The 22802-nt window shown below is 40.8% G+C and overlaps 1 protein-coding gene across 2 annotated transcripts in view; it reads right to left on the bottom strand.

Moving 5' to 3' along the window:
* Nucleotides 1-22802, bottom strand: part of Blnk (B cell linker) — a 70027-nt gene that overhangs the window by 4150 nt on the left and 43075 nt on the right. For both annotated transcript variants that reach the window (XM_046450064.2, XM_046450065.2), the window contains exons 7-16: nucleotides 21046-21127; nucleotides 19470-19541; nucleotides 13475-13547; nucleotides 11831-11858; nucleotides 10351-10393; nucleotides 8024-8108; nucleotides 7556-7587; nucleotides 6244-6320; nucleotides 4988-5071; nucleotides 2435-2590 (exon numbers count right to left, since the gene is read on the bottom strand). In XM_046450064.2, the coding sequence (XP_046306020.1) occupies nucleotides 2435-2590; nucleotides 4988-5071; nucleotides 6244-6320; nucleotides 7556-7587; nucleotides 8024-8108; nucleotides 10351-10393; nucleotides 11831-11858; nucleotides 13475-13547; nucleotides 19470-19541; nucleotides 21046-21127 (732 nt within the window). The remainder of the gene's footprint in view (nucleotides 1-2434; nucleotides 2591-4987; nucleotides 5072-6243; nucleotides 6321-7555; nucleotides 7588-8023; nucleotides 8109-10350; nucleotides 10394-11830; nucleotides 11859-13474; nucleotides 13548-19469; nucleotides 19542-21045; nucleotides 21128-22802) is intronic.

Raw genomic sequence — 22802 nt, forward strand, 5'->3', positions numbered from 1 at the left:
AGACACACACACACACAAACATACACACACTAACAAGGGATGTGAAAAAGTCAAACTTTTGAACAGTGTTGGGATTTAAAAATGGTTTAACTACAATGGAGAAGTGTGGTGATACTTCAAAAAATGAAAACTAGGAGTGTGATATGATCCAGCAATCCCACTTCTGTATGTATACTCACAAGAATTAAAAGCAGGGTCTTGGAGAGTTATTTGCACACTCATGATTATAGTAGCACCATTCGCAACAGCCCCAAAGTGAAAGCAACCCAAATGTCCATCAGTGGAATGAATGGATAAATAAAATGTGGTGTATATACATAATGAAATACTATGTAGTCTTAAAATATTTCTTAAAAAGGAAGGAAATCCTGTCACATGCTACAACATAGAGGACATTATGCTCAGGGAAATAAGCCAGTCACGAGAAGGCAAATACTATACGATTTCACTTATATGAGATATCCAAAGTAGTCAAATACATAAAAATAGAAAGTATAAGGGTGGCTACCAGAGGCTGGAGGGAGAGGGGAAAAGGGAAGTTGTTTAGTGAATATAGAATTTCAGTTTTACAAGATAAAAAATATATGGAGATCTGTTTCACAACAATGTAAATGTAATCAAACCTACTACATCATACTTAAAAATGGCAAATATGGTAAGAGTATATGCTTATGATAAGTATTTTACCACAGTTTTTCTAAAAAGCTAAAGAGAGAATACAAAAGAACTTTTATCTATTTTCCTGCTTATAACTACTCAACCAACATTTCAAGACATTTATTTAATAAATATTTATCAGGTACTCACTGAAGCCAGTCATTGTATTCTGGTTCTGGAAATAAGTGTACAAGATATGTACATATGGTCTTATCCAGTGGAGAAGACAATTGTGATATTTTCTCACAAGTTCTGAGTTTGGAATGGGTGTGGCTCTTTCTGAAGGAATTTGGACAACAAATATTTCTTAAACTTTGTTTATGTTGTTTTCTCTGCTTAAATTATTCTCTCTCCACTTTTTTCATTTTTCTTCCTCCAACTATTATTCTTTTTTAAAGTGATTTTTAATTGATTTTATTTTTTAAATACATGACAGCATTACAATTCTTGTTACACATATAGAGCACAATTTTTCATATCTTTGTATATAAAGTATGTTCATGCCAATTCATGTCTTTATACATGTACTTTGGTTTTTTTGCATTACAATTCTCATTACACATATATACCACAATGTTTTTAATATCTCTGTTTGTATATAAAGTAGGTTGATACCCAATTTGTTTCTTCATACATGTACTTTGGATAATGATGTCCATCACATTCCACCACCCTTGCTAATCCTCTGCCTCGCCTCCTCCCTTTCCCTCCCTCCCCTCTTCCCTATCTAGAATTTATCTAATCCTTCCATGTTCCCCCTCCCTACCCAACTATGAGTCAACCTCCTTATATCAGAAAAAAACATTCAACATTTGTTTTTTGGGGGGATTGGCTAACTTCACTTAGCATTATCTTCTCCAAGGCCATCCATTTACCCGAAAATGCCATGATTTTATTCTTTTATTGCTGAGTAAAATTCCATTGTGTATATATACCACATATTTTTTATCCATTCATCCACTGAAGGGCATCTAGGTTGGCTCCACAGTTTAGCTATTGTGAATTGTGCTGCTATAAACATTGATGTGGCTCCTTGGAAATCTGGGAATGGAACCACCATTTGACCCAGCTATCCCTCTCCTCGGACTATACCCAAAAGACTTAAAAACAGCATACTACAGGGACACATCCAACTATTATTCTATTAATTAAATTCAACCCATCATTTAAGACTAGAATGAGTTTCACCCCCTTTCTGGACCATCTGTAGATTATACTGACTCATATTTCAGGGCTTATTACAGGAACAGGCCAGCTAAACTGAGATATGCTAAGTTTGGGCTATGGTCCAGGTTAACAGATGTGTTGAAGTTCATGTATGGTTGATATTTAAGACCCATGTGATTTTCTTCCCCATGCTGCAGGCCCATAAGCTAATTCTGGTCTAAGAGCTGTTTCAAATCAAGCTCCCACATCTTTTCTGGCTCCTTCCCTGCTCACCTACCTTGATACTGGAATTGAGATTCCAGGTCTCAACTTTGCAGGTCTAGACCATGACCTTGATTTTTACAACCTTAATTCTCCATGACATTTCAACCTTCATTTATACATCCTCTTGGATGAATATCTTAGGTCAGAGTAACCGTCTCTTTTCTGTTTTCTCATAGGAAATACTTCCAAAATAAAGTATTTTATCTTGTTTTCTCTTTATGACATGTAAGCAAGCATAGCACTAAGCACTCATAGCCTTGTTCTTCATCTCTAGCACATAATACAGTGTGATGTCACTGTGCTCCACGTACGGTTACAGAATGGGAACAAGAGGGAAATTACTGACCTCTTCACCATTTTTCTTTCTGCCCAAAGCATATTGTTTCGTTGCTTCAATAAATCGCACAGGAATATTATATACTCGCTTATTAAAGAATACAACTAGTGTATATGGCTGTTTGGAATCATGGCCAGAACTTTTTCGAATAAGAAATGATCCATCCTGTTTAATAAAAGAAAAGCATAATTATAGTTAGTATTATTTATGTTTGTACAGGCTACAATCAATTTACAAAGAATACCTATATTATATTCAAAACATGATTAAATAGCTTTATTTTTTATTATTAATTATTTTATTTTATTTTATTCCAAGGAAATAGTTCAGCTAAATACAGAAATCTATATCCTGATCAAGGTCAATACTAGCTTTTTTTTTTTTCAAACAAAAACTTTCTTTTTAAAATTACATATATTTGACTTCCCAATAATCCTATGAGATTTCTTTTTTAAATTATTTTTTAAATTTTGGTTTATTATATATGACAACAGAATGCATTACAATTCATATTACACATATATCAATACTAGCTTTTTGATGTGTTAACTAACATATCATGTTTATAGGCTTTAGAAATGTGTGGAGGAGGGCTGGGGATGTGGCTCAAGCGGTAGCGCGCTCGCCTGGCGTGCTGCCCGGGTTCGATCCTCAGCACCACATACAAACAAAGATGTTGTGTCCGCCGAGAACTAAAAAATAAATATTAAAAAATTCTCTCTCTCTCTCTGTCTCTCTCTCCCCCCCACACTCTCTCTTTAAAAAAAAAAAAAAGAAAGAAATGTGTGGAGGAATACATTAAGATAAAACCTAGAGAACATTCCCAAACTAGGAAACAAGTCTACAATTGCCTATGAACAGAGTATCAAATGTCATCCAAAAGTAATATAAGAAGAAAACAGAGCCTGAGTATTAAACCTTCTAGCTGATGGAAATTCTCTCCTTTAACATAACTTATGTTAAGCAGAAAAAACCTATAACACAGTACTCCAATTTTCATTAAATATTTCGTAAATATATAAAATCATAAATTCAAAAATTTAAAGCAAAAAATAAACAAAAGGCAGGAAGAAGAAATGCAACAAGAGTTGATCAAACTCAGGGAAGAATTTGAGGAAAAGGAAACAAATGTATCTCAGAAACAAAGAAAAATTTACCAAGCTGCCCAGGGGCTAAAAAGACCCAAATGAAGATTTAGTTCACAACACTGAAGGTGTGCAAACCACCAAGACATTTAAATAATGAGAGTTACGCAAGGTGTGGTGGCCACACGCCTGTAACCCAAACTGCTTAGGAGGCTGAGCAGCAAGATCCCAACACTGAGGTCAGCCTGGGCAATTAAGCAAGACACTGTTTCAAGGGGAAAAAAAATGGCTGAGGATGTAGCTCAGTGATAGAGTGCTTGCCCAGCATGTTCAAGGTCCTGGGTTCAATCCCCAGTACTGCAAAAGGAAAAGAAGAGGAAGAAAGAAAAGAAAAAGAAGAAAAAAGAAAAAACAATGAGAGTCTAAAATACATGTAATTTGAGACTTTAAGAAAAAAAAAAAAAGCAAAGCAACAGAACTGCCCTAGTTGAGAAAACGTATTGAATATAAACAAAAACTCACAATTACATATTGAAAGGACTTCTGAGTACTTGAGAAAATTGACCTGGAACAATCAACTCAGAGACATGTTTTGAATAACACTATTAGACTAAAAAAAAAAAAAAGTTGCAGAATCTTCAAAATAACCTATCAAAGTTTACATAAGGCAAGAAAATGACCTTAGCCTCAGGCTTCTCAAGAGGCTCATATCAAACAACATAATCCAACAGACCAATACTTTTAAAGACTCAGGCTAAGGATTTTATATCCAGCCAAGATTTCCTCCAAGTATCAGGCTATGAACAAAATAGCTTTTAATGTGTCAGAACCCGAATAATATAAACACAGTTCTTCCTGAGAATCCAATGCCAATATGCTTCATCAAACCAGAGGCAATTGGGTGCCACAGAAGGACTGATGGGAAGTATTGATATGTTTGATTGCAGAGGGACGACTAAACAAGGACAGGGAAGAATGGCTTGTAAATGCTGCCTATTCTGACAGAGTAGGAAGTGACATTTTACCCTTCGGTTGTCCAAGCTGTCCACAGTCAATGTTCCTAAGTGACTGGGGTTAGGCCCTCAAAAATTTATTTCCAGGTTTTCTGACTCATTTGGACATTTTGGCCCAAATTTTTAAACCCACCAATCAATCCCAAACAGCCTGTCACTGCTCATTCCTGAATGGAGCTCAGTCACAGCAAGCCTTCCAGATTCCTCCCTGGAATCCTCCTCTTTGCCATTGTTTGGAGAGCAGTAGAGACTGTGGAACCTTGACATGAAAGGACTGGTAGGAAGGAGGCAGAGGAGCCAGGAGGGATGCTGGAGAGAGGAGATGGAGTTCCTCTTGATTAAGGAACAAGATCTCTGAATCCATATTTTTGCAATTACATAATCAGCATTGATCAGGATTGACAGCTTTGCCTTTCTTAGCTTTCTTAGGTCCAGGGCACAACAGAGTTTAAAGATGAGCAAACCTTGTTAGATCTGTATAGCGCTTCTTCAGCCGACTTGCGATCGCAGGCACCAGCATACCATGGCTTACCGTGAATGTCAGCTTCCTGTGAAAGGCAGGCATTGTTAGGTGAACACAAGCTGGTCCCTAGAAGACTCTGCAACTTCTGTGCACTGGAAACAAAGATCCATTTTGCACAACCATGACAGGAACCAAAATTGTATATTTGCAACAATAACATGAAAATGAGTTAGAGCTTCCTTTGGCCAACCACAAGAATTATGTCCCAGTACTTGCACATAACTAAATGCCATCAGGTTCCTGAACCATTTATTTCCTTCTCCTAGATAAGCTAGTCTCTCCACTGTGCTTTCATCCTTGTTGATTTGTGGAGTGTTTAATAATTTCTGAAGTGTTTCTATGAAAATTATCTTATTTGATTTTTTGGGGGGAGGGTATCAGGGATTGAACTAAGGGACACTCAACAACTGAGCCTCATCCTCAGCCCTTTATTGTATTTTATTTAGAGACAGGGTCTCATGAGTTGCTTAGCATCTTGCTGTTGCTGAGGCTGGCTTTGAACTCTCAATCCTCCTGTCTCAGCTTTCCATGCCGCTGGGATTACAGGCGTGCACCACAGCGCCTGGCCTTATTTAATTCTTGAAGGCAAGAAGGATTCATGCTATTGTCTCTATCTTACATTTTTACCTAAACTCAGAGACTTGTTCGAGTGCTCAGAGTCCTTTTTCTGACTGTTTTTAAACTACACTGTTTTATATGTGTTTTAATATTATAAATCTTCACAGATCTATTCTAAGGAAATTACAAAGTTTAAATAAATCCATGTGAGAGGAAGAACAAAGAACATAACACATTTCCTTGCTATTTTGAAGAAACCTGAATTGTTATTCAGGGCATCTGGAACACAAATTGGAATTAAATGAGACAGTTCTTAGTCATTGAAAAAAAAAAAAGGCTATTTCATGCCCCTTGGTAAATGACAACTCACAAAACCAACTTAAAAGACAGGTTCTGTTCCCAAGCCTTCTCCTGACTTTCTCATCTCCAAAGACATACCTTTTCCTGCATCTTCCTGTAATAATTTAATATATCACAAGTTCATGATATACACATGTGTGAAATCACTACCAATGAGTCTCTGCAAGGTACACAGCCAGAGGAATGAGAAGTCATGCCCCATTTGTGTACAATGTGTCAAAATGCATTCTACTGTCATGTATGACTAATTAGAACAAATTTTAAAAGTTCTTGATATACCTGTTCTGAAAAAGTGGAATTAGATGAAAGGCTGAGAGATGGTCCATCCACCGTTGGGCTTCCCCCTTCTGAAAATCCTGAGAAGGATTTGAAAAATCAATTAATCTTCACTATTTCTTGAGCAGTTACTATGCCTACACCTCATTGCTGTGCTGGATGCTGCTGGAAATACACATGCCCCAAATCCTTAGGACAGTGGTTCTCAAAGTGTGGTCCAAGGAATCTGTGAATGAGCCCCCCAGATCCCACCACCATGCTGTTTTTCTTTTATAGCACCTTAGTGTGTACCGGATATTGCATTGTTTGTTAGGTGTTTATTTATATAGTCTATTTTCTTCAACAGAATATTAGCTTCATGAGGACAGGGTCTTTCTTTGATCCATCTAGTATCTCCTGTGTCTAGAACAGTGCGTGGCATATGGCACATCTGGTTAGTAATGATTGAAAACATGACTTGGGTTGAAAAACAAGAAAAGAAATAATAAAGTTTTTTAAATAAAGAAAAATAGATTCCTCTAGAAAATCACTTTCACAGTTTGTGTTTCCAGAATTAAAATATAAAGACTATTTAGTAAAAGTTTTGTTTATTTAAGGTGAATCATACATGTTATTATAACCCCCCCAAAAGTGTTTTTTTAAAATATGCACATAAATTTTTTTGTAAATGATAATTATTCTGTTTATTTGAATGGGCTTAATATTAACTATTTTTTACTATATTACAAATTATCCATATAAGGTAGAGTTCCTTCCCCTACATTGGATAGAAATAAAATTAAGGTTTGGGGCAGTTACATTCTGTGAGCCTGACTGATCTGATTCAGAAATTTTTAGGGTGAAGTTTGCCTTGGGAAAATTATCCAGATACTTGGATAATTTTTTCAGGGTCCTTTTGTAGATATATTTGATGATCAAGATGTATTTTAGATTTAAATTAAATAGCTATCATTTATTGAGAACTTTCGTGTACCAAGTATTATGCTACGTACTTCCCATATTTTGTTTTCCTTTATCTTCTTATCTTAAAAACAGCTGTAGTGATTTGCTAAAAACAAACAAAAAATCCAGCCAGTACCATATTAAACCAATACTGAAAAAGAAAGAAAAGTAAAAAAAAAAAAAATGTCTCCATCTATTTACCTTTCAAAGCAACACTACGAAACAAATATTCTTGCCCCCCTTTACAAACGAGGAAACAAGCAAAAGGAGTTACAAATACCACACAGCTAGGAGTGACAGTGTTAGAACCTAGGACCATCAGAATTTAACCCCCCCCCCCTGAGGCTGCTCTTCATGATTCTATTGTACTTACTTGGCAGAGGTATGGGTTTTTGATGGACGGGTCTGAAAGGAAGAATTGCAAGTTAATTAAACAGCAAAGGCACAATATGATTTTTTTGTTTGCTTACACTAACAATGCTCTAAACGGGCACATTTCAAAGGAATCAACCCCAATGACCAATAAGACATATTTAAAGTTAGGAGAGGCACAGAAACCTCAAAGATAAGTAATGTTGTTCCCTTTGGCTTTGAAAAAGAAGGAGCCTCAACTAAGGTATTATATTTTAGTTAAGTCCAATAATTAACCCTGACGATAGGTCTCTGCAATTCTTCACAGTTTGAAATTTGCTGAACACCTTTTAAAAGATAATTACAAAACAATGAAACATCGGATCTTTACTAAGCTCTACAAGCCAGTGTCATTATGCAGTGCCACAAAGCACATGCTAAATCCCACAGCAACAAGAGGAAAGTTGTTTTTGAAGGGCAAGATTCTTACTTCTGAGCAGGAGGAAACACTGGTGACTGCACAGCTTCTTGTCTGTGACTAGACCCTCGATGGCGTTCAGCAGGTACAGGCTTTTCTGGATTAGGAGAATTCTCATATTAGGATTAGAGTGGAAGGTTTGTCTCCATCCCCAAACCCAGCCACATTAGCCTAGGAGAACCAGGTTTGGTTAGATTCTTCCCAGGACATCATTGATCTGTACTCCTGCCAGTTTGCTGCAATTAGGACTCCTACCCAACAGTGTTAGAGGTACACCATACACCTCTGTGCTCATCCTCTGGCAAAGTTCATGGAGACTGAGTGGGTGGGGGCTGGACTTTTAAGTGTGTGAGCATAGGTGGGTGCCAGAAGATGAGCAGGTCTCAACACCCTCTGCACCCTACTTTCTATGTAAGATAGCTTCACCCACCTCCCGCCACGTCCTACAGTGTGTCTCAACTAGCCAGAAGATGTGGTGTCATTTGTTACTGATAAGAGGTGAACATCAGGATTCATGAATTATTCACTCTTTTTGAAGAATTAATTGGATCAAATTGAAATTTATCTCTGTAATAATGTTAATCTCACTGGCGTTTCACTGTTTTTGCTTGAGGAGTGGGTAGACAATGGACAAAAACCTCTAATGTAAGAAATTTAAGTTGAAGCCCATGGGGAACTTTACTCCTGAACCATTAATAAATATGATCCATAAATTATTTTAATGATTTATTCTCCCTTTTAGTCTGGGAGTGTGTTAAACTCTTGGTGTATCTGTGGATGAGTTTCCTGTATGGAAGAAAGATGGAGAGCTATGGGAACCCCAAAGGGAAAAAAAAGTAGCAAGAACTCAAAGATTTAAATACTGTAAGTGGTAAAATAGACTTCAGGGTTTGTTGTGGTGCTCTGAAGTTCATAAAGTGTGGCAAGTTACTTTGAGCTGCCATCTTTTGCTCATGGCTTTAAAATTTGGTAATTTCCAAAGATGGTACAAGAACCACATAGGTTCCAGCAGCTTTTGAGCTCTGACCACACCTGGTTTGCTTCTACCATACTGGAGGCTTCCTTTCAGGTGAGAGAAGGTTCTTCCCCTGTTTTGGTTTGGATGGCCATCATCCCTGCTTTTTAAATAAATACACTGGAAGTGACATGCTAAGTTCCTGTGCTGGGAGTCCTTTGAGAAAAAGGACTCTTGAGCAGTAGAACACATTCCCTAAGCCTGGTTTTTGGAGGCTCCCAAAGCCATGAAGTTGGCACAGGGTTGAACTTACTTCCTACAGAGGCTTTGAGTCTCAGAAGCCTCTGTATCACTCTATGTTCCCTGCTCAACAGGCAGGAGAGATTGCAAGGGATGGAAGAGCATGCGAAGAATACCTAGGATGTCCAGGAAGAGGAAAGCATCACAGGAAAGGCAGAGAAAGCTAGAGCAGAAAAGAAGTGCTGCCTCCTAAATAACTTGGGAGAAAAGACACGGGAGGTAGAATGGAAGACCCCAAAAATTAAAGCAGAGGTATGAGTTGTAGGCACAATCAGAAAAGATCCATTGTCTATCATCAGAGAAACCAGCACATTCCATGTAGATATGTCCACATGAATGCAGGAAGCAGTGAGAGGAACCTTCACTATGGCTTTAGCATTAGGTAGCTAAATTGGGTATGGAATTAGAAGTGTGTAGGACTTGAATGGCTATGTAATGTTTTAAGTGTCGATATTATGAATGATTCTTATGTCCTTGTGTTTTTTCCCATTACACATTTTTCAAATGTAAATATTTTTAATAGGGAAATTATTTAAAAGGTAAGATTTTTGAGTTATGATAAAACAAAGGCAGAAGAGCAATTGAAGATGTACTAAGACAGTCGAATTTTAAAAACATCAGTTTTAAAACTTAGCAAAAAGAACTTATTTAGAGCTGGGAATATAGCTCAATGGTAGAGCCTTTGCCTAGCATGTGTGAGGCCCTGTGTTCTTGAACTGGGGGGAGGGGGAGAAAGAAACTTGTTCAAATATTTCTAAGATACGTTAATAGCTCTAAATGAGTTTTTACATCTATGTAGGGCCAATGCATTGTCTCCTGGCCAGTCATATCTGTCTGCAAATGAGCAGGTATTTGGCAGGTAGACTGTAATCTACTCCAAACACCCTACATGGTAATCTCTCGTTCTGAGCTAGCTTTGCTACTCACTACTCATTGCAAAGTGAAAGGCTATTTAGAAAATTCAACTTTATATTTGTCATTGCCTTATAAAGAGCAAAGGAAAGATAAAATTAGATTTAGTACAAATCCTTAATTGAAATTACTTTTAAAGGACATGCTCATTTTTTCAAAGTAATAGATTTACCTTCACAACCACTTGATGCATTCTGTTGAGAGGCAACTGGAGTCTGTGTGAGAAAAAAAAAAGCAAAGATGGTCAAAGAGTGGAATATAGAAGTAAAAGCCAAAGCAGGGTTGGGGTTGTGGCTCAAATGGTAGAGTGCTCGCCCAGCACGTGTAAGGCACTGGGTTCGATCCTCAGCACCACATTAATATAAAATAAAGATATTGTAACCACCTAAAACTAAAAAAAAAAATATCTTTTAAAAAAGCCAAAGCACTATTACTAAAATAAATATGGCAGTTTTCTTTGATGCATAGCTAAGTATTTCAATCACAACAACAATTATAAATACACAGTCCCCATTCCAAACTTTGCATTAAATGATAACTGACTGGAAGTGTCTCATAGGAGAAACAGTGTCATCTTCTGTTCCATCATTGGGGTTCATGGGTATGGTGACCACAGTAGCTGCCCAGGAGTAGCACTTGTGCTTTGGTCTCTTGACTCCATCTTATGTGTGTGTTTGCTAAGGGATTGTCAATGTCAGGTTCCACAGAAGGGTTTTTTGAATTATGATAAAACAAAGGGCTTCCTTATATGATGGGGTGGCCCAGGTTCACCAAGTTCTGGCCAGAATCTGAGTTTAGTCTGAGGCTGTGTGCCTGATTGACAATGGCCTGCCATTTTAATGGAGGGGGGGGGGTATAAGGCATAATGTAATGTGGGGCATGTTGCATCAGAAAAGAGGAAACTTAACTTGCTGGCTGCACCCGCTTCCCAGTCCTGGGGCCACATGTGGCTAAGAGAGCACCTAGCGATTAGCCAGAAGGCATTGCCCTGGGTTGTGATGAAGAATCGGACCACCTCTAGGATAGGCTCAGAACCCCTCTGCCCTCACCGACATTATTACTGCCTGTAGGATGGGTGTAGATGTAAATTCTCCCCACCCTGCTGACCTTTACCCTGATTGGCTCCTGTACATTACATTAGCTGTGTATGTTTTCTCGTTAAATGAGATCCTGCTTTGACAGTTCTCCCTGGTGCGTCTGATTGTCCTCTGGGGAGGGAGGGCTGGGTGTGGGCAGCTAGTCGACCTTTACCTTTCTTGGCCTGTCCTGGTCGGGGCATGCTCCCCCAATCTCTCCCACAGGTCAGGAGGGAATGGGGGGCTAAAAACCCCGACCGGGGAGGTGGGTGGCCAGCAAGACACAAGGGCTTCCTGTGGGAAAGGCAGAGGTGGTGGGAGGCAGAGAGTCTGGCCCCCACTGGTGATCTGCCGCACACCCTCAGTGAACTCACCAAGGTCCAGTGAGGACAAGCTCCTCTTAGGCAGCCCCTTCCCAGGTTACCTGAGGACTCCAGGTTCCTCTGGACTAGTTGGATAGCAGCTAGTTGGATTGCTGCGTTCACTATAGCTGGAAACATTGTCAACTTCAAATAAGTGGATAAGAATAAACACTGCAGAAAATATGAGACACTTCTAACTGCAAAATTAACTTACCGTCTTCAGTGGTGTAGCTGGTTTTTTCCTGGGGAATAAAAAGAAATTAGCTTTGTTAAAACACAATGAAGATAAAAGTAGCTACCGTCTTATTCCCAAATTTAAACTAGAATAATGAAGGAGATAGGAGTGGGTAGGAAGGCTGTCCTTGAAGGGCAGAGAGGGATGGAAATAGGATTTGGTGATGTCCTCCTGGTTCAGAGTCCATTGACAGATGAGGAAAGGCTAGGGGCGATGGACAAGAGCAAACAGGTACAGCTCTTGCTCCAGTTCTGATTACGAGGTGACCTTGGGCCCTCTCTCTTGACTGGGTGGCAAATCTGAGCTTCAGTTTCCTCACCTGTGACACAAGGACCAGAGTCAGCATTTTCAAAGTGTGTATGCAGAGCCCCCTGCTTCCCTTCTGGCACCTGAGCCACCTGCTTAGGGCAGGAGTGGAATAAGAGGACAGTGAGGCAGGGCAGGTTGGGGCCGGTACCTCTCCACACCAACCTCCGCCCTGCTTCTAGGTGACTATTCTCTTCTACAAGTCTGTGTAAAATTTCATTCAGAGAGATCCAAGGCCAAACGAGTTTGCAAACCACTATGAATCGTGGCCCTGGAGGTGCTGCCTTCACTAACATTTCTGTTTCCAATACAGCTGGGAACCTAATACTGCTCAGGTTTTGTGCTTCTCTTGGGTGTTTATTTAAATCTCCCCCCTCTTCCTTCTCCCTCTGGCTTTTTGACTGAGAGCTGCAGCTAGGGGGATAGGAGAGGTATAATAACAATTACCCAGTGCCTGCAAGAAGCCTAAAGTTGGGTTAGGCTCTCCACAGTTATTTAAACCTTTTACAATGGCCCTTTCAAATGGATATTATCATCATATTTTAGAGAAGAGAAAATGGAGGCTTAAAGAGACTAACTTGCCCCAAGTGATAAAGCTGAGCCAAAAGAGAAGTGTGGAGAGTTTTGGTTCATAAATCCCTGAAATTAAGTTTTTCTTCCCTTCCTTCCTTCCTTCCTTCCTTCCTTCCTTCCTTCCTTCCTTCCTTCCTTCCTTCCTTCCTTCCTTCCTTCCTTTCCAGTTAAGGCAGAGTTAAGATTATAACCATGCAGGCACTTTAGGCATAAATATATTGAAGTGTGCTTTTAAAATAACCTATTGGGCCAACATAATTTCACAGGGTCACTGTTTGTAATATTAACGCATTACAACATTCATCTGACCATATACAAAGCCCCTTTGGATTCAGTAAGAAAGAATAACCCTTTTGTGTCACCTTGGAAGGGAGCCTCCATGGTGTTGCTTTGAGCACCCTAACGTAGGCTGCAAATGGTACGCACATTTATTTATAGACCATTAGAAAGTAAAGATAAAACCCGTTAGGAAGCCTCAAAATTATTTTGGTGCTGGAGCATCTAAAAGTCAGGGTGTTGTGTTGAACACAGTAAGTCAACGGTAAGTCAAAGAACTCAGGATTTAATTAGAACTCTATGGGAGGATACACTCCTCCCTTCCTGTCTCAGCAGGGGTTCCCCACGTCCAAAGTGCAGCCTGCCCTGGAGGTAGAAGAGAACTCTGCTCAGAGTCTACAGGACAGCAGGGTCCTGTCGTCCCACCCCGTCACATTTCATAGAGATGCTTCTGAAGCAAGTACTCACCCAACCCTCGGCAGTGGGGATGGTGCCGCTGGTGAAGAAGGTGACTTGGATTCCCAGACCCCGCTGTTCCGACCTGCGTTAACATACACACAGTTAGTCCCTGTGTCCTGCGCCTGGGGCTGATGGTCTCAATGGGGCTGGCCTTTCTGGCAGATTCAGGAACATACACATTTTGTGTTGCATATATTGCTAGTTGTGAAGCCAAGAGCTCACACTTGCATCCATGTACAGATGTAGAGATGTGCATCACAGGGGTGCTGAGAGAAAAGGTCAAAGTCACCACTCCTGATACACAGTATAGACCCTGCTCACCCATAACCCCACTTCCATACTGTACGTGGTACTTCACCTCACATTGGATATTCACTTGTTCATTGCAATGTTCTCAGGGCCTTTGCCTAGGGCACAAATAGTCCAATTGGGACAAGTGGCAGGCTTCTCCCCAAATATCATCTTTCAAAGTCACAGAAGAGACCCAGAGGGCCTTGTGCCCTAACCCAACTCCCTTCTCACCTGAAGACAGAGCCAGACAATCCTTATGAGGGAGGAAGCATGAGAGGCAGGGGGAGCTTCATAGCTGGGGGAGAGGGAACGCCTGGAGCAGGGAGGCCAGAGCTAAGCCAGCCATCAGTGTCTGCTAGCTGCACCCCCTCAGGCAGATGCTGGGCTGCTAGGGCATTGTTTCTCAATGAAACTTACGGGGTTCTGATAAGACCTCTTGTCGAATCAAATTAAATTGAATAAATATTTAATTAAGAACCACTATATTGATAAGTCCACAATTCCTAATGGACTTATAGGAGATGCTCGTAAGCATAAGTTGGACCTGCTGCCCTTGGTATATATTATTTTAGTTTGCAAGACAACTCAGAAGTAACACTGAGACAATAATCAGAGCACACAATAACACTGAGGCAATAATCAATTGCCAAGAATTATTGAGAGCTGGTCTGTGTAAAGCACTTGAAGGCCTCGTGTCGGCACCCAGTGGGGTCTTGAAGGAGTGGACCAAGGCCTCCGCCTTTTTGACACAGGCAAGACACGTGTACCCCATGTTATCATATCTGAAAACTAACAAGAGAAAAAGGCCTCAAAAAGTATTTAAAAAGAGATAGCAGGGTTTATTCTCATAGACTTTACTACAAAGAGGCCCTCAGGCTTCTGCTCAGAGCCCAGCTACTCTTTTTCTATGCACAGTCCTTGCATAGGACTAACTTCCTAAACACAAGCAACAGTGACAGCAAAAAGTGGGTAGTTTTGCTGGGTGCAGTGGTGCACGCCTGTAATCCCAGCAACTTGGGAGGCTGAGGCAGGAGGATCGCGAGTTCAAAGCCAGCCTCAGCAGATTAGCGAGGTACTTAGCAACTCGGTGAGGCCCTGTCTCTAAATAAAATATAAAAAAGGGCTGGGGATATGGCTTAGTGGTTAAGCACCCCTGGGTTCAATCCTTGGTACCAAAAAAAAAAAAAAAAGGTGGGTAGTTTTTCCCTAGGACCCGATGAAGCACTACCACCTCCAATGCCACTCCTACTTACAGGCTGCCTGATTTGGATGTGATTTTTAAAAGCTATTTGGGAAAAAGGCTACATTTAGAATTTTACATTTCATGTGACAATAAACTGAAATGTCATCTCAATATGTCATATGAGTCCAACTGAGTTTAGTTAACTAGTGTACAAATTGAATACTTAAGCTTGATGCTGCTACAGTATCCCTGGGTTGCTCATAGATTTTAGTGGAAGATTTCAAGGAAGAGCAAAAAAAAAGTTCTTGTCAGAAAAATAAGGAAGTAGAAAGAAGGTCTAAGTCAGTGTTTCCTCCCAGGGGTTTCCCTCTACTTAAATGTCAAGGACTCATTTGGCCTTGGTAAGTTATCTTTGTCAGACTTACTGCCTGGCATTTCTACTAAGCTTCCCCTTCCCTCATATCTCCAAACACCCTGCCAACATCTTCCCTTTCCTTCACCTCTCCATAAATAACTTCTGGTGACCAGAGGAGAAGGAGGGCCTCCCAGCTCTTCTCTGTGGTAGAGGACAAGTGCTGGCAGAAAACCGGTGGTCCTGAATCAGGAAGACAGGGTTCTCGTTTTTCACCTGTCACCCAACTGGCTGGGTGCCTCTTGCAAGCCACAGTGCCTCAGTTATGCCCTCTGTGAAATGGGGGCACCACTACCTACCTTATCTAACTCAGAGTTAGTGTGGTAAGATAATATTTTAACTTCCAATTTTAAAGAACTGGTCAAATATAATAATGGTAATATACTGGGAAGAGATTTAAAGTTTTTGAAGGTCAAAAACATTATGCTAAGGAAAAGGAGCCCAATGCAAAAGACTACATATTGTATGATTCTATCTATATGAAATGTCTAGAAAAAGCAAATCTATAGCAACAGAAAGCAGACCAGTGGTTGCCTGGAGCTGGGGGTAGAAACAGCAGTAACTATAAATGGATATAAGGGATCTTTTGGGGTGGGGTGGGCATCGAAATTTTCTAAAACAGGACTATGGTGTTGGTTATATAACGTATTACTATAAATGTAATGGTTTACAAAAATCATTGAGTTATATGCATAAGATGGGTGAGTTTTGAGATATGTAAATTATAACCGATGAAGGTAAATTATAATTCATGAAGGATCTTGGGAAACATGATTATTATTGTCTTTGTTTTAGTGTCTTTTGATCAACCATCACAGTCTCTCTAGGGAGCCAGCAGAGTGCCAGGTACTGTAAATGCGTCACCTGCAAGTCTCATGTAACATCAGGTAGGGCAAACCGGGGCTCCCAGAGGGTGGGTGGCAAGGCTAGAGTTTACGCCAAGGGTATTTGAGCCTAAACCTCTGGCAGACACTTTGCTCCCCTGCCAAGACGTCACAGGACATGGTTTAGCAAGTCAGATTCGCTTGTTGCTTCTCCCTTAGGAGGTGAAAGAGAAAGGGAATGGGGTGGGGGTACTTTTCTGGATGCCCAGGGAAGATGGAAACTAACTATATCATGGGCCAGGGTCTTCCAGCTGCTCTGGGACTCCAGACCCAGTTCACTTGATACCTTCTCCTCACTTCCAGGATCCTTGCTTTCTGGGAGAGCTTAATTCTTGGTCAGGATGCTTCAAGGGAAAATTTGGAAATGCAGTAGATATTTCTGGTTTCTAGGGGGAAGAGGCCAGGGATGCAGCCAAATATCTTACTCCGGGGCAGCCTTACTATAAAGAATTATCTGACCCCAAATGTTAATAGTGCCAAGGCTGAGAAGCCCTGATTTAGAGTAAAACTTTATATCAGAAGGAAGAAACAAAATTGTTCCCTGAGAGGTATACAGGATGCTCCACCAGAATGGTCCCAAATCAAGGCAGGTAAAAGAAGGGGTTCTTAAGGGTAACCGTAATAATGACAGAATCTTTCATTTTATGAGTGTGATCCTTATGTATTTATTCCTTTACTTCTCATAATACCACTAGGCATAGGTGCCCTTTCCTCCATTTTTCAGAGGAAGAAACAGAGCGATTACTTCACTTGCACAAGGTCCTAGCAAGTGTCAGAGCCAGGACCGGAGCCCTCTGGCCTGGAGTCTGGGCTGGGTCCATGCCTCTGTGCTTCTCAGGAGGCAACACCAAGGGAAGGGCAGAGCCTGTCGACGCACCTCATTTCCTATGTCTTCCTCAGTGAGCACCTTACTGGTTATCACAGGGCCAAAACCAACATTTTCCAGAGGTCCTAATGTGGTGTGGTCCCTCCCAAGTCACCTCACTGCTTCTAGCCCCCGTCCTTCCTCCCATCTGCATGCAATAATCCCATAACCAGGACATTATTTTCTTGTTTAGATTTCGTTTCTTCATCTGATGCCTCTAATATTAAAATACAGCTCCACTGGGTTAATATCAAACTTGTGAGTAATACATCCAATGGTTTAATGCCCTCGTGATGGTGCCATGAGATTCTTTAAATACAGCCAGTGTTTGGGGATGTCCCCTCTTAACCAACTGGCCCTTCACTATTTTGGTGCCTCCTTTAAATTAGGTCCTGAGCCAGCTGGGACATGGAACTGAGAGTCTTAGAGGAAAGAGAGGAGTCTCCCCAGGGGTCATGGGATAAAGGGCATGCACAGGGCAGTATAGGAAAACACATGATGGGACCCTATCCCAATGTGGGGTAAGTAAAGGCCTCCTGAATGAGTGCTGTCCATGCAAAGGTCTTCAAGGAGCCTCTAATATACTTGAGAATTAGATGAGACACAGAGTGATCAGGAAATAGGTAAGGGTCAAGGATATATACAGGGAGACTTTTGGTAAAGGAGAAGTCTCTGAAGGCCACAGAAACCAGAGCGGGAGGCCTCACACTGGGTCTTGAAGGATGGACAAGATTTGGTGCCTTAAAAGTAAAAACCCACATAAAGACCAAAGAGCAGGACCCATGAAATGCAGGCAGATTGGAGTACAGGGTGTGTTTTAGGAAAAAGTCCTTGTAAGGCAAGCAGAGCTGAGATTAATAAACTGCTTTCTAAAGGAGGATTCATTCATCTGTAGTCAAACTCTCATCCTGACTTGGCTCCCCATTTCAACGGGGACTATAGTAGCCTCATCATGACATTCTGGGCTGGCAAGCTGCCCTTTGTTCCCAGAACATAAGATGAGCTGAAATAGGGCTCTGACTTCCCATTTCCCACATTCAAAGAGGCTGTGGGTTCTGAGGAAGAGGGTGAGACTAGAAATTGTGAGAGAAAAGTGAACAATTTCACCAGGAAAGAGTCTAAGAAATGATTTTTTAAAAATAGTTTCCCCTTCAATTTTCTCTCAAGGATCCTTTCAATGGAAGCAGAGCCTAAACTTCCAAACCCTTGTGTTCAACTCTGGGATAGGGTATGTGTGTGTGTGTGTGTGTGTGTGTGTGTGTGTGTAGGGGAGACAGAGACAGAGAGAACACTCTGGGAATGCAGGAGTGGGAGTCCCACCCCTCTCTGCTGGTAATAAGGTGGGGAGTGGGTACCCCTCAGTATCTCTGGTCTTGAGGGTTGTGGGTACTATTCAGTATCTACAGGTTTGGGGGCTGCCAAAACCTACAGGAGGAGACAACCAGGGACTTCTTCTGGATGTCCATGGCTTGGGTAGGAGTGACACATAATGGGATGAGCTGGCAATATCTGCAGTAGTTCAGAAGCTCATTCTTGTTGCTAAGGAGAGAGCCGAGAGGCAGGGGTGTGGCTAAGTGATAGACCAGAAGGTATGCAGTGATAAAGGAAGAAAGCCCCACCTAGGGTATAGCTGCTAAAATGGAAGAGCACATTTGGAAGGAAGAAACAGCAGGCTTTGGAAAGAACTCAGGAACTCTGAGATGTGTAGCCTGGAGGAACCAGGATGGCAATAGCTTTGAGCTCAGTGATGGCAATATTGAGCTTGCAGGGACACTATGACCCTCAGAAGGGAAATCAGGCAGGGGCTGGATACCAGGGAGTTATCCCATAGACACAAGAAGCAACGCCAGAAGAATGGACAAACCTAAAAATATGAAAAGTCATCCTCTTTCCTGAACACTGACGGTGTGCCAGGCACTCATTAAGAGTTCTTGTCATGACTTCAGAATTCTCCTGTCAAGGGCAGGGGTTATTGTTTGTCTCCACTTACAGATTACAAAATCTGGGGAGCACAAGTCCAGGATGGTACAGCTGGTAACCAAGGATTCCAACCCAGGTCTATCTGACTCAAATCCCCTGATTTTAACACCACAGTGGAAGAGCTGAGGGCCAAACCCTGGGGAAATCCTCATCCAGGGGCCAGAGACAGGAGAAGCCGTCAAGTGCTTAGTGAGGTGGGATGTAGACCAGGACTTGTCTAGTAGAGGCCAGAGGGCCTGGGGTGGGGATTCTTTCCACAGAGGGGCCACCACACTGTTCCCATCTACTAAGAAATGGGAAATACAAGTGCTAATTTCTTCATGTTGGATCTGAGCTATAGATCTCATTTGGAAAAATTCAAAACCAAACCAAATCACGTGATACTATACCTGAAGCTGTTCCGGGCAGAGAGGTCAGCTTGGAGGAGCTATTTGGCTTGGTTGATCTGTTCACCATAGGAGCTTAAACACACAAAAATATATACAGATAACCATGACAGATACATTCTCCTGGGGAAAATTACCTCATCAGGAAAACTAAAGGGTCCTAATGGGTCAGACTATGGAATTTGCCAAGAATGAGTAAGAGACACCCTTATTAAACACACAAACCATTCAAAGAAGTCTCCTCACAGGAAATCTCTGGAATGAATATATTAAGGATTAAAGGAATAATCAGATTATTTTATGACAGGGATTTGTTAAAATGAATACAGGGAATATCATTCGCCAAACTGAAGTTCTAGGAGATGAATTTTTTTTTTTTAGTAGAAGTATGTTCAACCTAATCATGGAAAGGCCAAGTTAATAGTCCCCCCAACTCCCCAACTTCCCTTCAACATGCAATACATACAATTTCTCTTGGAGTGTGTGTGTGTGTGTGTGTGTGTATTTTAGGGGGAGGGTGAAGAGAAATATGTATGTGTTGTTTTATGGCAATGGTGGCTTGGGAATTCAGGTGGGTCTTAGGGGTACAGGAAAGTGTTGCTACAGGGAGGCAGACTTAATACCTTGCAGTCAAGTTTATTAGATGGGTAGTGTTACCTGAAGTGGCAAGTGCATGGGATTATATTCTGCAAAGGAACTACATTCAGAATAAACATGCCCTATTTTGGTGCCAGACCTGAGAGTGTGGCACTGGCTTTTTTAGGGTAACTTGTTTGTGAGAGCATCTGCTACACTGTACAGGATTTATAAATGTGATGTTTCTCATAAGCCTGGGATACCAGTGTTGAGAGCCACAGTTTAGTCGGAATGACACCTGGCATTTTGTAGAGGGAATGGTTGAAAGGTGACCCTGCTCCGGGATTAGGGCGGATCCTGCTGCCTCACCCCCCCCCCACCACCACCACTTTGGAGTTCCCGTTGAGTTCTCGCAGGGTTCCCTGAGAATTGGCACGCGGAGCCCGGTGGAGGGAGTGTGTTACCTGGAAGTGTGTGTAGAGAGCCAATGAGAGTTCGGGAATAAAGAGTTGCTGTTTGAACCTACAAGGCTTTGTGGCGGCTCGGTTATTTGTGCCCAGCCAGACTGCGGCATACCAGGACCTTTTAAGAATCAGGATTCACAGCACAGTTCACTCTTTCACCCCATCAGTCCTCTATGGAAATTGTTCCTAGTGTGCCACTGTATAAGGCAACATGGTGGCTTGCAGCTCTATTCGGTTTTATGAGAAATCTTTCTATGCAAGGGCAGCTGAAGGTAACCCAGTGCTTTTAGAAGTTGGGATGGAAATATTAAATCATGGGAGAGGAAAGTAGAATGAGGAAGGTAGGGGGAAAGGCTCCAGAGATGAGTTGCTCACTGATATCTCTGCTCCACCAGCCAAAGGAGGCCCATGCTGTGGCTACACAGGAGAGAGGCCAGGGCATTGCCATGTCTGAACCCTTAATGCTTACTACTAAAGAGTTCTGAATGCCCTGAGTAACTTCTAGAAGTTGTCAGATGCGGGAATCTGCAGACTCTTACCTTTTTCAGATGGAGGTGAACTGCTTTCTGTTGGATGAATATAGTTTTCATCATTATCTTCTACAGGGACAACATAATCAGCCTAAAGGAAATGCAGAAATTAATGAGAAAAATCTGGGTAGTCATAGTTGACTGTGGGGAGGGAAGGAGGAATTTTTTAAAACAAGGCTTTACTTATAATTCACATGCCATAAGACTGCACTATGTAAAGTTGACTACTTAGTGCAATTTGGTATATGGCCATCCCTTGGTATCTACAGGGGTTAATTCCAGGACCTTCTCCCTCCATGGATACTAAGTTCCCTATAAAATAGGTAGTGTTCACATATAACCAATGCATACCCTCTTGTAGACCTTAAATAATCTCTAGATTAGTTAAAATACCTAATGTGATACAATGCTGTGTAAACAGTTGTCAGGCAATAATGACAAGGAAAAAAGTTCATACGTATTCGACACAGGCACAATTTTGTAAAAATTATTTTCTGAACATAGTTGGTTGTATTCACAGAGTTGTGCCATCATCACCACAATCTAATTTTAGAAGATTTTTATTACCCTCTAAAAAACCTTGCACCCTTTAGTCATTCTCCCATCTATCCCCTCCCCTGACCTAGACAACCACAAGCCTTCTTTCTGACTATACAGATTTGCTCATTCTGAACACTGAATATATAAAGGAAAGCATACATCATGTAGTCTTTTGTCACATATTTACTTACATGATGATTTCCAGATTTTTTTCATGTGTCATCATATCATTCCTTTTTATGGACAAATAATATTCTATCATATGAATATACCACATTTTGTTTATCGGTTGATGGGCATTTGGTTGCTCCTACTTTGGGGATGTTATGAGTAATGCTGCTATATACATTTGTGAACACATTTTGGGGTAGACATTCATTTCTCTTAGGAATTCACCTCCTAGGAGTGAAATCACTGGGTCAGATGGTAGCTCTGTGTTTCATAGTGTGAGGAACAGTGAAATGTTTTCCAAAGTGGCTGCCCCATTTTCCACCCCCACCAGCTTTGTGTGATGATTCTCCATATGTTCACCAATACCTGTTATTGTCTGTCTTTTGGGGTATAGGAATCCTCACAGGTATGAAGCAGTGTCTCTTGTAATTTCGATTTGCATTTCTTTGATGACAAATGATGGTGAACGTGCTCATTTGTATATCTTTGGAGAAATGTCCATTCAAATCCATGCCCATTTTTAGTTCAGTTATATTTTTATTGTTGAATTCACAGGAGTTCTTTGTATGTTTTATATACAAGTCCTTTATCAGATATAAGATTCAAAAAATTATTCTCCTTTTCTGTCAATTGTAGTTCATTTTCTTGATGGTATCATTTGTGGCATGAAAGTTTTAAATTGTGAAGTCCATTTTATCTTTTTCTTTTGTTCCTTGGGCTTTTTTGTTGTCCTATCTAAAAAAAATATAGCCTAAACCAAGGCCACAAAGATTTCTTCCTGTGCCTTCCTCTAAGAATTTTATAATTTTAATCCTTACATTTAAGTTTATAATTCATTTTTAGTTAATTGTGTATGTGGTATTAGATAGTGTTTAATACTATCTAATACTAATACCACGTTTTTCTTTGGTATGTGGTTATATAGTTTTCGAAGCACTATTTATTTAAAAACATAATTCTTTCTCCATTGTCTTGGCACCTTGTCAATAATCAATTGACCACAGATACAGGGAGGTAATGATTTTATACCGATAAGCTATAAATGAGATAATAAG

This window comes from Marmota monax, unplaced genomic scaffold (genome assembly GCF_021218885.2).
Source record: "Marmota monax isolate L192 unplaced genomic scaffold, Marmota_monax_Labrador192_F-V1.1 WCK01_AAM20220418_F8-fsc00004, whole genome shotgun sequence".
Classification (NCBI taxonomy): domain Eukaryota; kingdom Metazoa; phylum Chordata; class Mammalia; order Rodentia; family Sciuridae; genus Marmota; species Marmota monax.